The sequence below is a fragment of the Nannospalax galili genome, unplaced genomic scaffold, assembly GCF_000622305.1.
Source record: "Nannospalax galili isolate Female #2095 unplaced genomic scaffold, S.galili_v1.0 scaffold187, whole genome shotgun sequence".
In the NCBI taxonomy this organism is placed as follows: domain Eukaryota; kingdom Metazoa; phylum Chordata; class Mammalia; order Rodentia; family Spalacidae; genus Nannospalax; species Nannospalax galili.
Window position 1 is genome coordinate 1508417 of NW_008357584.1, and position 16574 is coordinate 1524990.

Sequence of the window (16574 nt, forward strand, 5' to 3'; positions counted from 1 at the left end):
TCAGCAGTTAAGAGCACTGGCTGCTCTTATAGAGGACCTGGGTTCAAATCCCAGCACCCACATGGCAGCTAACAACCATCCATAACTCCAGTTCCAGGGGATCCGATGCCCTCTTCTGACCTCCGTGGGCATTGCATAACACCGGTGCACTCACATGCATGCAGGCAGTACACACATGTACATAAAATAAAAATAGTAAATAAAATTTAAAAAAATACTCTCTCCCTATTTCTCCCCACTATAGGCACTTAAAATAGTATATTAAACTGAAAAAGAAAAGGGAATATTATGCTACTTAAACTTGCCCTGAATAACTAGGAATCCATACCTCTCATACTAATTTTGTAAAGATCAAAAGCATATTAATTGCCACATAACAAAAAAAAAATAGTTAAACACTGACCAAGACATGAGTTAATGTATTTGGAATAAGCCCAGTATTGTAGGAAACATAACTGAATTCTCATAGTTTATAAAATGCAGTTAAGAGTTTAAGCCTTTGCTTAACTACCAATCTTTATAAACATTACAGTTCACACATTTGATTGGCTAACTTCTTATCCAGTTGTGGAAATTATCATAATAGCTTTTCTTTGGAGAAAAGAGGTTTAACTTTACTGAGCATCTATTATAAACTGTCCTAGTAATTTTAAAGTACACACATATAAGCAAGGCATTGTTTTTATCCTCAAGGAACTTACCATATACTAATGAAAAATGTATACATCAACAACTATAATACACTGCAGAAAGCATTAAGTACCAAACAAAAATGGTGCTTTATGAAATTAGAAGACAAAGATATTTGATTATCACTAGAAAACAAGAAAGAGAGCAGAGAACAGGATTAGAACTATTCTGAAAGTTATTTTAACTTGACCAGGCAGAAAAATCAAACTACTTAGCCACTGAATAATGAGAAACAAAACCACACAATATTCAAACACAAAATAGAGCACAATATTCAAGTGAGTGACCAGAACACAGAATTTATGACAAAGAATACTTATATACTGGTGGGGGGAAGTGCACTTGGGCCAGATTTTGCCCACTTCTGAGCTTGGGATAAAGAAAAGGCAACAGAAAAGTAGAGATGAGTTTTCACAAAGGCAGTAATGGTCAAAGTCACATTTTATGCCAGCTAAAAAAGAATAATCGCAAGATTACTTATAAACCTACTACAAACATTCAGAAGTAACACCTTCAATGGGTGCAAGAGATCAGAATTCTGAGGCCATAAAACCAAAGGGAATCAACAGAATTTGACAACTAATTGAATATAGAAGAGAAAAGAAGGAAGCATTAATAAAATCATGTAATTTGTTTTCAGGGCCGTCAGAACTCTTATTAGTAAATCTCATTTTCTCTTCCTATAACTTTGTTCCTACTCCACACGAGAGATGATTAAGATTGCTGGTATTCACTAGACATTTAACTATGTGCCAAGGCACTGGACAACTAGAATGCACTGCGTTGGTCCTTAACCTTAGTAGTAGTGTTGATGTGATTACTGCAATTTGGGATGATCAAATCATCTAATAATACACTAAGTAACTAGCTGTTAATCGAAGTCAGATAATCACTAAAGTTTTATCTGAACTTGAGAGTCTCCTGCCACAGCCTCCCAAGTAGCAAGGATTACAGGCCTGTGATACCAGCTGAGAAGACTCACATTTTTAATAACTTCTCCATTTCCCACCTTAAACATGATCTCAAAACCTTGGTTCTGAACCCTCTGTATCATTTCCAGCTCTCAAATTTTATCATGTCCTCTAGATTATCCCTGACACTCAGGTTGTTATGGTCACAAACTAACAAAACTAGCCTTCTTTGTATTAAATGTTTCCTCCTACATCCCAGGAAATTTCCAAGGGTCTTTTTGACTCACTAATTTACTTTCCATGGGACCAAATAGAACCTGTTCTGTTGTTGTGCAGGCTTCTCTGTTGACCAACACTCTAGCTGGCTGTGCAGAAGACCTGAGAGACATGGACAAGTCTCCAATGCTCTCACCCTCCGTGTGTGTGTGTGTGTGTGTGTGTGTGTGTGTGTGTTGCCTGCATGTGTATAAGTGCACCCGTGTCATGCAATGTTTGAGGAGGTCAGAAGAAGGCATGTCCCCTGGAACTGGAGTTACGGACAGTTGTTAGCTATCTGTGGGTGCTCAGAATCGAACCCAGGTCCTCTGCAAGAGCAGCCAATACTCTTAACCACTGAGCCATCTCTCCAGCCCCCAATGTGCTCACCTTTAATTCACACACTTTACTTTAAATAGCATGTGTTTAAACCACAGATCCACTTATACCCAGATTTGTGATAGTTTGGAAAAAAATTTTTTAAACTCAGATGAACAGAATAGCCTAAAATATTGGGGGAAAAAGGTAAGTTTGTCATGAATGCATAAAATTTATGTTATCATCTGCTACCATGAAATACGCAGAAATCTATTTGAAAAATCAAAATTTATGAACACTTATACAAACAGTCATAGTGCCATTCATAGTAGAGAGAAATGCAAAAATACAAAAATGCAATATTAAACCATAACTGCATAAAATTAACTGCAGTCGACAGTGTACTGCAGTAATAATTTCACAGCTACTACCTCCTGGCACTATTGTAGTCAGGGAACTAGGAGTTGAGAGTCCCCTGTTTAAAATGCCCTATAACCAGGGCATTTGTCACCAGGGAAAGGACAGAGTAAAGTCACAGTAAAAAGTGATCTCTCATCACGTTAAGCAAAGTAAGTCAGATTCCAAGAAACAAATAACACATTTTTTCCTCATATATTGAATTTAGATTTTAAAAGGAAACATAAAAGTAGGAGGGAGATTATTCTGCAAGAGGAGGGATAGGACAGAGTCATGCAGGGCTGATATGATCAGAGTTCATTATGTTCACATATGAAAACACAATAATATGAAAATATAATAAAAAATGATTTATCATGATTTTCTAGTATTTTTCACATGAAATACAAAAATATATAAAAATACAAAGATGTGTTAATGAATTGTTTGCGTTATTATAAGACTTCCAGTCAATTGCAAACCATTAGTAATTAAGTTTTGGGAAATCCAAAAGTTACACATAGATTTTTGACCATTTGAAGGTAGTACTCTTAGCTCTCTGGCTTACTAAGGGATTAACTATACTTTTCCAAAAATAAATAATAAGTAATAAATAGTACACTTCTAGACAAGTTTACAAAAAAAAAGAAAGAAAGAAAAAGGGACAAAACCTCTACTTAACCCATAAGCCATGACAATCAAATTTTATTTTTTTATCATAAATCTATCAAATTATGCTATACTAAGAAATAGTTGTTTATGACTAATTGTGGTTCAGACTTCAGTATCCAAACTAAGAGAAGGGTGATTTAACAGTAATATCTTCCAAATAGTAAACAAATCAATAAACTGCTAGATAAAACCAAACTACTTTAGGAAGTTAATGAACATATTTAAAAGCACCACACGTATCCACTTCTGCAGACTAAACTGCAGACTAACTAAAATAACACAAAATTTTTAAATGAAATTATCAAGTTATGGGATCCCAGTTGGGCTTTAAAAAAAAAAACACACCACTGAGTAACATCTCAGACTTTCTACAGTTTCACCCTAGCCCTGAGTCTACACCCAATGCTGATGCTACTTTAATTTAGGGTGTTGAGCACATTTTGATAGCATTTAGTTGAAAAAGAATGGAGTGAAAATAATGTGGTAAATCTCATTTATCAAAAGTGCCAAATCAGAAATTGTTCTTTACATCAAACAGGAATTAAATTTTCTTCTCTCTAGACACATACATCAACATTTGTAGACACACTCCATTTAAAACAAATCTGATATATGCAAATGCACTTTTATACAAAGAAACATATTATGGGTTGATTATTCATTCTACAAAAGGATTCACAAAAGAACTTGCTTAACTGGTAAATTTACTAGTATACTTAAAATAGTTACATTCTCTCAAAAAATCAATTTATAAACAACCTTTCAGAAATATGCTCAAGTATGAAATTACTTAAATGAATATCAAGTTTCAAAAACTTGTACTATTACAATCGTTGTCCCAATATCTTAACAAAGGCAGCAGGCAAAACCAATGAATTAAATATAATAGTTGAAAATGATATAGAAATGTATATTTAAGATGACTTGACATATACTTGTATGACTATCCTAATAATCATCAACCTACAAAATTCTTCTTTAAAAATAGGTCCACAACTGGCCACAAACAGATAATAAGTGTCTGTGAGATACCCAACTCTAAGCAATGGAACCTCTACACCTAACACTCACAGAACATAGTGGAACAAGGGGTAGAGAGAATACTAATGCATCTCTCAACTCTCATCAATGAAACTTCCTCATTCAACAGAGGGCAATGAACACAAAAGGACACAACTAGACAAAGTGTAGAGAATAAGAGTCTGCAGAGTGTGGGTCCTTGGACAGGACTCCCATATTAAATGCTACCCACCAATGGTTCAGGGACCATTGAGGAAGAGGGGGTGGAAAGATTCTAAGAGCCAGGGGAGGAGGTGCATGACCATATGGAAACAGAGTCTTAACAGGCTCCTGGGACCTTGCTCATAGGAACTTACAGCAATGGTGTCAGCATGCACAAGACCCATGCAAACCCAATCAGACAAAAACCCAGGATAGAACTGGGGAAATACACAGCAGGCCCCAACCTCAGCCAAAGAACTTTTGGCAGCTGATTACTGCTGGGTGAGGAAGAGTTAATCTTTAAGTAAGAGACTCTAGATAGGCTGATTACACCCCAGTGGATAAACTTGCACTAAGGACACTAACTTAATTCCATAGGCCTTAACATATATGACAAAGCATATGAAATCCAATAGGGGTGTGGCTAAAAGGGGTACAAAGATGATTAAGATGTTTTGTATAAAACAGACAAAACTTTGATAAAAATGTACATTGAAAAAAGAAGATACACACAGAAAGGAAATGAAGCTTCAAATAGACAAATTGTAACTGGCAAACAAGCAGGAATCAGAGAAAAAAGTAATTTCATATTGCAAAGTTTAACAATTTTTGAAAATACTGATTTCCAAAAAATAAAGCAGACTTTCATGAGATAAAAAAAATAAAACACAAGGTTTTCATGATACTAAACTGTGTGATGCCAGTAATTCATTTTACTTCTATAAGCCATATTACCATTTTTTCAGTAAGATTTTTTTCTTCACCATTAAAGTGAAAGAATTGAGAGCTTCCAGGTAAAGATGGCAGAGTGGAGAAGTTAAAGGATCTTATCCTTATCTCAACTCTCTTCCAAAACCCTACTGAACTGGCAGGAAGAAACCATTTAAAGGAAAACACACAGTGACTAATGGGATGAAAACAAAGTCACTCAGCCCAGAGATTTGAATAAATCCAAAGACGTAAAGCAGGTAGAGTGTAAGTAATGGAGCAGGTAGACAGAAGCCACAGATCAAGAATAGAAGCAGAGAAGATGGAGCAGAAGAGAAAGTCAAACTACCAGCTGAGCTCATACACCCCACAGGTAGCTGAACATGGACTGGGAAGCCAACAGAAATAGGGTAACTGAACTCTGTAATCCAGAGTAATTCCTTGGTCAACCACACCTATGTACATGGAGAGTTCTATATCAGATTCTTATTGGGTTTGTTGTTGTTGTTGTTGTTGTTGTTGTTGTTGTTGTTTTGAAATAGGGTCTCACTATGTAGCCCTGGCTGGCTTGGAAATTTTATGAAGTAAATGTAGTTTATGGTTACTTCATATGAACAACATATCTGAGTTTTATGCCAAGAGTTCAAAATTAGGGCTAGGAAGATGGCTTAGTGGTTAAGAGCACTTACTGTTCTTGCAGAGGACTTGAGTTTAGTTCCCAGCACCTACATGAGGTTGCTCGAAACCCCCCTGTAACTCCAGTTCCAGGGGATCTGATGCCCTCTGGCTTCCTCGGGCACCTGCATTTACACGATACACATGAACTCACAAAGGCACAGACACATGTAAATAAATACAACTTTTTAAAAAAAGACTATTTTTTAAAGTACAAAATTAATAATGAGCTTCCTTTTCCTGTGTGATCCCCTTTCTATCAGTCATTGTCTCAATGTGACCCCCCGGCCAACATGCTTCCACTCCTGCAATTTCATTCACCATGACACCCTATGAGAGCATGCCAATGCCAGGAACATTCCCTTAAGCTCTGGAACAGTAACCTAAATAAACCTCTTTTCTTTAAAAAGAGATCCAGCCTCGGATATTGAAAACAAGTTAATACACAAGTTAATTCTATATAGCAAGGATGCACCATTCCATTATTTCTCTTTGATCAGTTAAGGGCCATGATATGCCTAAAACTTTTTAAAAGATAGAAATTGTGTCCAAAATATATGTATGACATGTCAATACTCTATAAACCATTGCCAGTCAATAAGCCATCACACAAAAAAGCTACAATAAGCAACATGCAGAATAAACATTACAAGTGAGAGGTACCCAAGTGTCCTGGAAAAAAAATCCCACACACATACAACCCATGTACTAAACAGAATAGTAATTCATTCATTTTCTCCCACAAGCTAAAACACAAACTGCAAATCAAAATATTCAAAAGCAACAAACTGAGGTCCTCAAATTAGGTAAGAGAGCATATAATTACAAAAAATAGTGAAATGTCCATCCAACTCTAATTATAAACTTTAAATACATGACATGCAACTTAACCATATATTTTATCTGATGATCCACTTCAAAGTCATAAATAAGAAAATGATATCCCATGTGAGTTACAAAGGATGTATGAACTCTGAGGCATTTTTCTCCAAAACAAATACAGCAAACAAAAAAAAGTCATATTATGATATCTAAGCTATCACACAAATCTAAAAAAAAATGCATACAATCAAAAACACTAAAAGCATGTTCTTTTGCAAAAACAACTGAATACCATATTTAAAAGGACAAGAACAGTTCCAGCACAACACTACAACCTTCATTCTCTTGATTCCGAAAGAAGAGTGTTCTACCTTTGACTACTTTCCCCTAAATGCTAGTGTTCTCCTGTGTGGGTACTTGTATCCACCCCTTTAAACTATCAACTAGAGGTAATGAATTCCAAATCTCTATCTCTAGCCATAATCTGTCTCCTGAGTATCAGGCCAATACATACCTCACAACAGCTCTACTTAACTACTCTCATGGAATTTTTAACACAAAATATACCAAGCTGAACTTGTTTCCTACCGGGTCCTCCTGCCTACCTACTCCTCCTGCATACCTTTTTTGGTTATTGGTTATTCACTCTGTTTCTGATTTCCTTACTAATCCTATGTCAGTCACTAAGTCAAGCCCCATTCTACTTTACAAAACATAGCTCGTAAATCGATATTCTCCACGCTCTCTGTCTTCGACTTGATTCAGGCATACATATAAGTGAGAGTCTATCCCAGTTTCCAAATAGTCATTGCTAGTTTCAGCTTGCTCTTTTTTCATTCCTTTCCATTGCTGCTAAGGTGGTCTTTTGGGGTGTGATTTGTATAATTTCCTCTACTGTCTAAAATCTCTTAGCAACTGAAAATTAAAACTTCAAATCTTTAGTAGAACACCTTCTCTTGCCACCTTGGCTTTGCTCCTCCCAGCCTTTCCCAAAAGACACTGAATTCTGAACACAACAATATAGTTCCTACAAAAAGTCAGTTTCTTACCTCATGTCTCTCTCTGCTTTATTCCCTTCTAGAAAGCCTTTTTGTTTTGTTTTGTTTTCCCACATGGTAATTTCCACTTCCTCAAACCTCAGCCCAGTCATTCTACATGGACTTCAACTTCCTCCATTCCTCCTTGGTCCCGCAGCATCTGATAAACACTCTTTCATACTCTGTCTATACTACTTTACTAAGTGGAACACTGAAAATACAATTTAGTTATTATTCATTTTCATGTCCCACAGTCTACCACATTGTCCAGCAATAGTCAGTGATCAACACCATTTGTACCATGTTTAAACCACTTTGCTTTATTTTTTATAGAAACAGAATTTTCTACTTATAAACACCTCCAAACATAAACCAGAGCAAGACAAATATTTAGAAAAAAAAAGAGAAATGAGATAAGAAAGTAACTGCATAAATAAACAACTGGGGTGGATAAAGAAAGATTAAACACGTGGCTCTCTTCAAGTAGCATACTGCTGTTTTCTCTGTCATATTCTCTCACCAACATGTTGCTCTACTAATCCTTAACACTTATTCTGAGTTCCTAGAAAATAAGTTATAAGCACACAGGGGAAAAATGGAAAGCATTACTTAAATCAGCTATTTTTCAAAAATAAGGTTAAGTGGAATATTTTAAATACAGTAAGACCCTGTTCTCTAAGACTAATTTAATTCAGTGTCTAACAGTTGCCTCCTAAAAGTCTTGAGAAGGATATTGTCAAGGACATTTTACAGATCAGTTATCAAACAAACATTTTCCTAACAGATTTACAACATTTCTTCCTGAATGTATATTTTTCTTATAATAAAAAATTACATAAATTTAGAATTTAATCTGTAAAAATGTGTTTATAACTTTACCTTTAGAGTGAATCTTTCCTTCTACCTTCTGTCCATTGATCCTTGAACAGAAACTTCTCCAGCTGAATTCTAAGATATGCCTGTTTTCTGTGATCACAAATGAGGGAATTTAGAGAAAACTTCCTAGTGCTGGGCCCCTAGCATTCTTGGCATTTCCCCTTTTCTTTCATACAGTGGAACCCATATCCAACTTTGTCCATTCACATAAAACTCAAAAACTACTCAAGTCCATAAATAACTGTAAAAATGTGAGAGAATATCAGAGACCAAACTCCATATAGCATTGCAAAAAATCTGCAATAACATTAAATTAGCTTGATACAAATATAAGCATCAAGTAAAACATAAAACCAGCCTGTATCTGGTTGTGTCACATACCCATGAATCAGATGTTTTGAAGAACAACGAGAAGGGACACTTGGAAGGATGAAGGGCTTACTGCTGATAAAACTGCCCATGTTCCCTCCCCACAAGTCATTCCGTAGCCCCACACTAGGAAAGGTCACACATCTTTCTTAGTAGGATCCCTCAAACCTTTCCAATTCACAGGTTTAATTGAGCTGCTTTGTAACTATAAGTATTATTTTACGCAAATAGTTAGACTACTGTTTTCATTAACTACAAGACTCCAGCCCCACAGCATGCTTCCCCCCCCCTTCATTCCAACAATACGAAAAGTACTAGGGGAAGATGGGTCATCTCTTCCCTACAGAAACATTTCAATCAATAAATTCAGAAGGAATGAGGGAAATAGAAAATTACTACTGGAACACAGTACACAAAATAGATCTATGAATGCTAAATTGGGCAAAACTTGAGAAGAAGCAGGATATTTGTATGGCCTCAGAGTTGCTGACCCAAAATATTTCTTAATTCCAAAAGGAAAAATACTATCTTGGTCCATTTTCTGTTGCTGTAACAAAATACTTGATCCTCAGTAATAAAGAATTTTCTTTAGCCCAGAGTTTGGAATTCCAAGAGCACGGTGCATCTACTTAGCACTGGTAGAAGTCTTCTAACTGCATCATGGTGTGAGTGCATGTGAGAATGACCATACTAGCACATGGTTACACAGGAATGTGTGTGATTAACTGAAGACTGAACACAGGACTTGTCACATACTAGCACTGACCTACACCCCAGCCTATTTTTATTTTACTTTGAGATTAAGTCTTGATAAATTGCATTGGCTAGCCTTAAACTTTCAATTCTCCTGCCTTGGTTTCTGGAATAGTTAGGATTGGATTACAAGCATACATCACCACACTCAGCTCAGGCTGCTGCTTTTATAACAAGCTCTCAAGGAATTTATGAGTCCTGAAAGACTACGTCAATCTGACCTAACAATAATGCCCCCAAGGAGCTCACACTAGGGGCCCACCTCTTAAAAGTTCCACCCAGTCTCAACATGCCACACTAGTCTTAGCATATGAACCTTCAGGAGATAAGCTTTATCTAAACCATAGCATTGATTTAAGAGTGAAGACAGCTGGCAGATACCACTTTACTCTAGTTATCATCACTATTACTTTGGCATGTACCTTTTACAGATTGTGTTGAGGACACTTCACCTCGTAATATTCTTCTCAACCACGTTAACATCAATCTCATCATGAGGACACCCAAAATAATACATTCCTCAAAGTAACAGAAAATAACTTTTCAAAACTATCACTGTATCCTGGCTGTATGTTAACCAAGGAGAAGCAAGGTATAGGATGTATGTGAATCCTATAGTCTTCATAATTCTTTAAGTCTAAAATTACTTCAAAAGATTTAAAACAAAACAGTGAAACTGAGAATACCATGCCTTCTGTGATGATCAATAAATTATTTATTCAGTTCTCTTGTCCCTTCCTTCAGTTTTTTTTAAATTTATTCCCAAGTTCCTATCCTTTCCTATTTTCCTTAAGCAGTCCAAGTTCTTACACTTTAAAATTTCTCAAAGAAGACTTCTTTCAACAGATAGTCTTCTTCCTGTCTGTCCATAAAGTGACTTAACAGATACGACTTTACAAGCACCTTAATATCTCAGAGCTTCACTGTGATTAACAATATGCAAGGTGAATTTTAAATACGCTTACACACTCGCACTTTGAAATAACTATTGTAAATATTGTCATTTTACAGATCAGACTATAAGATTAGAAAAGTGATTTTATATTTAGTAAATGCTGAAGCCTAATTTTTAATCCAGGTTTTTGATTTTTTTGTTTTGGGTTTTTTATTTTTCTTTTTTTTTCCCTCCAAGACCAAATTACCTATTTGAAAAAAAAAAAAAAATGCTTCGCAGTTAAAAAGATTACACTGTCTCATGCAACCAGATTACATCTACCAAGACTTAGAAAAGTCCTAAACTCATCATTGTTCTAAATATCTGCTTAAAAATTTGATGATTCTACAATCAAGAATTCTTGGACTCAATGAAAATATTGTGCTTACCATATCATAACTTTTGTGATAGCTGTAAAGGCAAGCTTCAGCTGTCTCTTCAGCCATCATTAACCTGTCAGGACGAAGATCTAGTCTGTTCTGCCATGGCAGCTTCACTCTTTAAAATACCAGAGAAGCATTCTGATCTTCAATGCCTTTCATTTTCTAATATTTACAAGTCAGGAGGAAATCCTTGCAGGACTCTAAGCACCATGAAATACTCCCATCAACATTTTTTCCTTCACTCAAAAAATAAATTAGTGCCACAGAGATGGCTCCGTGAGTAAAGGCACCTGCCACCAACCCTGAGGACCTGAGTTTCAACCCCAGGACCCACATGGTGGAAGGTGAGAACCAATAATGGCAGGTTGTCCTCTGACCTCAAGCACACACCCATCCACACAATAAAAATGTAATTAAAATAAAATGTAATTAAAGGAAAAAAGGGGAAAGTTAAGTAACTAAATTCTAATGTGTGCATGTTGCTTAAGAATTAGTCCAATAATACAGATTATGTAAAAAAAAAAAAGGCCCCACGACTTGCAAGCCTAAAGTAACATTAACTTTCATTTGTCTTAATTCTGACCAGCATTTTTTTTCCATTCTCTGAACGTAATGTTTAAGACTTTTTGTTATTTCATGTATCTATCAGACGAAAAAATTACTAAGGCCTTGAAATTAAAAACATAACATAGAAATATCTTTAATTCTGCAAGCTAAGTTATGATAGAATATTAATTACATGCGTTAGGTGCAAATGGGACAAAAGCCAGCGAGCTCTTCTAGCCCTATCAGTGACTTCTAGTCAATCCTGACACCCCGAACCCACCCTCGCCTTAGCAGCACCTGACCCCCGAGGCGCTCAAAAGGCTGCACTGAACTGGAGACGGCGTTACAGCCAAGATCCGGTGGGAGAAACTGAGGGGCTCGGGAAGTAACTTGGTGAAGTGTCTGACCAGCTTTAGGCGGTTTAATTCAAACGCGCAGCTCAGTTGCGCATGAGCAACCGACACCAGCTAAAATAAGCGGTCTCTAAATGGGACAATAGGGGATCCCCAGAGAAACCCAAAGGTCTGGGACAACAGAAAAGGGGGCATCACTTGCCTCCCATTCCTGTAAGAAACGCTGGGCCTCGCCAGAACCAACGGTCTTATGTCTCCTAAATTCGTCCTTCACGTACTGGTCGCCCAAGGCTTTGAGGTCTGGGGGCAGAACCCGGTGTAGCTGCAAGATACGCCTATATAAGGCCCGGACACGCAAGACGTGCCTCCCCGACATTGTGCTGCGCGTGGACGACGGCCCGCGTGGCCCACCGGCCGTGTAGTCGACCTGACGCTCGTACACTGAAGGTCGGCGCGCCCCCGCCACTCTGAGAAGCCCCCGCCACTCTGAGAAGCTACCAACCGGTAAACCGCAAAGCAGGCGGAAGAGGGCCAGTGACCTCCATCCGGTTTGGTCCGTTCTAGAATCAGGTCCTTCCGGAAACCGGAACTTTGGTGCGAACGGAAAACCCGCCGTTTCCTCTCCTCCAAAGGCGTCGCTTTTGTGGAATCCCTGCAGTTTTTCTTGGGGTTTGAGAGACTTTGAACCAAAGGTCGCGCGTATGCCATTTGTCCTCTACAATACTACCCTATCGTCGTTTCGGTTCATCTTGGGCCCTTCTTATTAAAGATTTGAGAAAGACTTCATCAAACTCAGGCTCCTAAAAATTCTTAATCCAAACTACTCGAAGCATTTTAGACTATTGGTACGAGGTAGGGATCAGTGTGGGATTAAGCTCTCACCCAACAGCCACTGCTGGGAGTCAGAAGAGGGCGTTTGATCTCCTGAAGCTGAAGTTAGAGGTGGTTGTGAAACATCTATGCGGGTGTTGGGAACTGCACTTTGGACCTCTAGAAGAGCAGCCAGTGTTCATAACTGGGAACCATCTTTCCAGCTCTCTCGTTGCGGTTTTTGTTTGTTTGGTGGTTTTTTGTTTTGTTTTGTTTTGTCTTTTTGAGACAGGGTCTCCCTGTAGCCCCAGCTGGCCTGGATCTCGCTATTTAAACCAGGCTGCCTCTGTCTTCCAAGTGCTGGGATTAAAGGCATGAACCACCACGCCAGGCTCCTTGCGTTTTTAATCCTTTAGCACATCCTGCAAATACTTTCCACCACAGAAATCATGCAGAAATCAACCATTTTTCTACCACACCCTCTACCATAATCATCTCTTACTACTGGTTGCTTCTGGCCATAATGCAGTTTGGTCATGGTCCATCCTAATTAGTCTAGTTCTTCCTCCATCCTGGAAAAAGCCAGGCACACTCCCAACTGAGTGCCTTGATGTTTGACAACCACTTGCTTGGAATCTTCAGTCACTTGTATCCACTTGGCTGACACCTTTACTTCACTCAGCTCATTATTCTGGGCCCCTGCTAATCAGACCCTCCCTAACAGTCTTGTTTGAAAATCTGCTTCGAACTGCAACAAAATGAAACCAAAACTCTCAATGCTTCTCCACTTTTTTCCTTCTCCATTATATGTATTACACAGTATTTTAATTACTTATTCTTGGTTTCTCATCATTAGAATAGAAATCCCTCAGGGGAAAGAATTTTGTGGGTTTTTTTCTCCACTTCCATATCAGCACTCTAGACCTTGTAAGTACACAGTTGCATTAATGCATGAAGTCGTTAATGGTGTCATGCCTCATAGATAGGCAGATGAATAAAATACACAAGTGAGGAAACTTGGTGAGTGTGTCACAGACATTGGATTTCTGCCTGTGCAACAATTTTATGAAATTCCAAAAATAATACCCCACAGAGATTTTACTCATTTTCACTGTAAAGAAGCATTCTGATATTTGTTGCCTTGAATAGTTTTTTTTTTTCCTTTTGCTTAACTTTAAGGAAAACATTTGTCTAAAAGAAAGAATATTTTTGATTTATTTATTAGTATGTGTATAAGTGTTTTACCTGCATGTATGTAAGTGCACCCGTGCACTGGAGTTACAGACAGCTATTAGCTGCCATTGTGGGTGCTGGGAACAGAACTGGTGTCCTCTGCAAGAGCAGCTAGTGCTTTTAACCACTGAGCCATCTCTCCAGCCCCCAAAACATGGTGCAACCATTTATAGTGGCTTGCTTTTTTGTCTGTTTCCTTGCTTTGAGACAAGGTCTCCCTGTAGCCTCAACTTGCCTGGAACTCCCTATGTAGACCAGGCTGGCCTCCATTTTACAGAGATCTACCTGCCTCTGCCTCCCAAGCACTGGGATCAAAGACATGCCACCACACCCAGGCAACACAGAATGTTTTTAATGGATTTAATTTGGTATTATGACAAGCCCCGAGGATTGAAGGGTGGTTATTTTATTTCAGGAAATTTTTTCTATCTTTCATCTCTTAATATCCCTATAAATTGAAAATTAATTTTTATTCTAGTTTACTTTTTATGGTTTCCTTTCTGGCTAAATTGCAGGTAAAATAAATGCTTCTTTCAGACCCAAAGTTCTTATAAAAATGTGGAAAAACCATCTACCAATGAACTAATAAAAGAATTGATTCAGCCTAAAGAGAACAGAAAAGGTCCTCAAAGTATTGACAAAACAATGATCAGAACTAGTTCAGAAAGAATTTAAGGCATGCTGCTGTGGTTAGACTTTGAGAAAAGGAATGAACCAGTAACAATTAAGATAATGACAGATAACTTCGTTGTGTTTTGTTTTTGCTTTTTGACAATGGGCTAGATAGTGCACTTTTTTGAGGATGAAACTTCTGTTTCTCTGATGTTCCTATTGAGCTTTCCTCTTGTAAAAATTTCTATGAACTGAAATTAAGATTTGAGCTGATCACCTGTTCATTTTGACCACAAGAGGAAAACTATAATTTGAAGGTCATAGAAACAAGAAGTACTTATATGGACCACTTCCCACAGAACTAGAGATCAAAGAAGCAGATAGAAAACGTGTTTGACAAGCAGAGAGTGTTTGGGGCTCAAAAGAGAGAGAAATAGTGAACAAGGATAACAACTAAAACAAAAAGAAACAAAGGGAAGAACTGCATGAACCATAGTGAATTGATATTCTGCGTTATACTATAATCTTTCTTTACACTGAAATGTAGAAAATAAGTCTTAAAAATAATATTAAAAGATTTTCCTGTAAAATAGAAGCACAAAATGATTGAAAAGGGGCAGAGGCTAATGATGTATAATTTGGAAATTACATCATTAGGTAAGGTAGCACCATATTTGCAAACTTGGATTTTAATATACAGGTAGCTCAGTTGCTCAGTTGAATATGTATCACTGCTCAAATTTCAAATTCTAAAATCATAGAGAATAATGAAAAATCTGGAGAAAATATATTTTTCTCTCTCCTGAGGGTTGAACCCAAGGTCTTGTACTAGGCAGCTGCTCTTCCACTGAGTACATTTCTAGACCTTTTTAACATTTTTGTACTTTGGAATAGGGTCTCACGAAGTTTCCCAGATAGGTCTTCAACCCTCTACATAGTATAGTCTAGCCCTGAACTCCTACCTCAGCCTCCTGAGTAACTGAAATTGTAGACATGGATCACCAGTCACAGCTCCATCTTTCACTCAGTTTTCACAAATTTAGAGGAACAGAGAGATGATTAGGGTTGGTCTACTCACAGTGACTACTTACACTACTACTTGCTCACCCTAGTCAACACCAGAAATGTTCCCTCATTTCCTATCTTAAAAGTTATGTTCTTGGGGGCTGTAGAGATGGCTTGGTTTTTAAGAGCACTGCTTCTCTTGCAGAAGACCTGGGTTCAGTTCCCAGGTCTTAATTAAGACCCACATGGCAGCTAACAAATGTCTGTGGCTCCAGTTCCAAGGAATCTGATGCCCTCTTCTGACCCCTTTGAGCATTGCACAACACCAGCTCACATACATGCAGGCAAAACATTCATACACATAAAATTAAAAAAATAATGCAAAGAAAGGCTCATTGGTGCATTGAGGTGACAATATATATAAAGGAAAGAATTCTTTACGTATTTGTATTTGGTATTTGAAAATTTCTAATTATTGAAGTGCAATGTTGAGAGAGCAGATAAAATTTTGAGTTAAATGTGAAGTTCAAGGAATGAAAGAAACAAATTCATGGAAAATGTATTCTCTGAAAATAAATTTAATCAAGTCTTTTTTCAGTATATTCCTGAATCCCTAAAACATGTTACATAAATAATATCAAAGAGAACTAAATGTGCTTCCCTCCAGATGGAGGGAAAGACTAAGTCTGTAAATGATGTTTTGAAATGTTTACATTGTTTATTAATAAATATGGGGAAGATCGGCTAAAGTCTAGCTAAAATTTCATATTTAATGATTTAATAGCCTATGAATAGATCTAAGGAGAAAAAAATGGTTATTGCCGCAGATGCTGAAAAAACTGACAAATTGAATACACATTCATGATATAATAATAACAACAATGGTAAAATGAAAACAAATTGATTTTGTAACACAAAAGGCAGCGTCTTAACGGGAAAACCACTGACCAAATAGGCAAGATTTTCTGTAAAAGTTGAATAAAAAGATATATATA

General features: G+C 37.3%; 1 protein-coding gene across 3 annotated transcripts in view; it reads right to left on the reverse strand.

Moving 5' to 3' along the window:
- The window catches only part of Sdhaf3 (succinate dehydrogenase complex assembly factor 3), a 29706-nt gene extending 17291 nt beyond the window's left edge, over positions 1-12415 (reverse strand). The window contains exons 1-2 of one of the 3 annotated variants that reach the window (XM_029557241.1): positions 12198-12415; positions 11027-11090 (exon numbers count right to left, since the gene is read on the reverse strand). In XM_029557241.1, coding sequence (XP_029413101.1) covers positions 11027-11090; positions 12198-12295 — 162 coding nt within the window. In that variant the 5' untranslated portion in view covers positions 12296-12415. Of the gene's footprint in view, positions 1-11026; positions 11136-12121 lie in introns of all 3 variants that reach the window. The other 2 variants (XM_029557240.1, XM_008855215.3) reach the window with 2 other exon arrangements.
- Positions 12416-16574: the final 4159 nt, after the last annotated feature.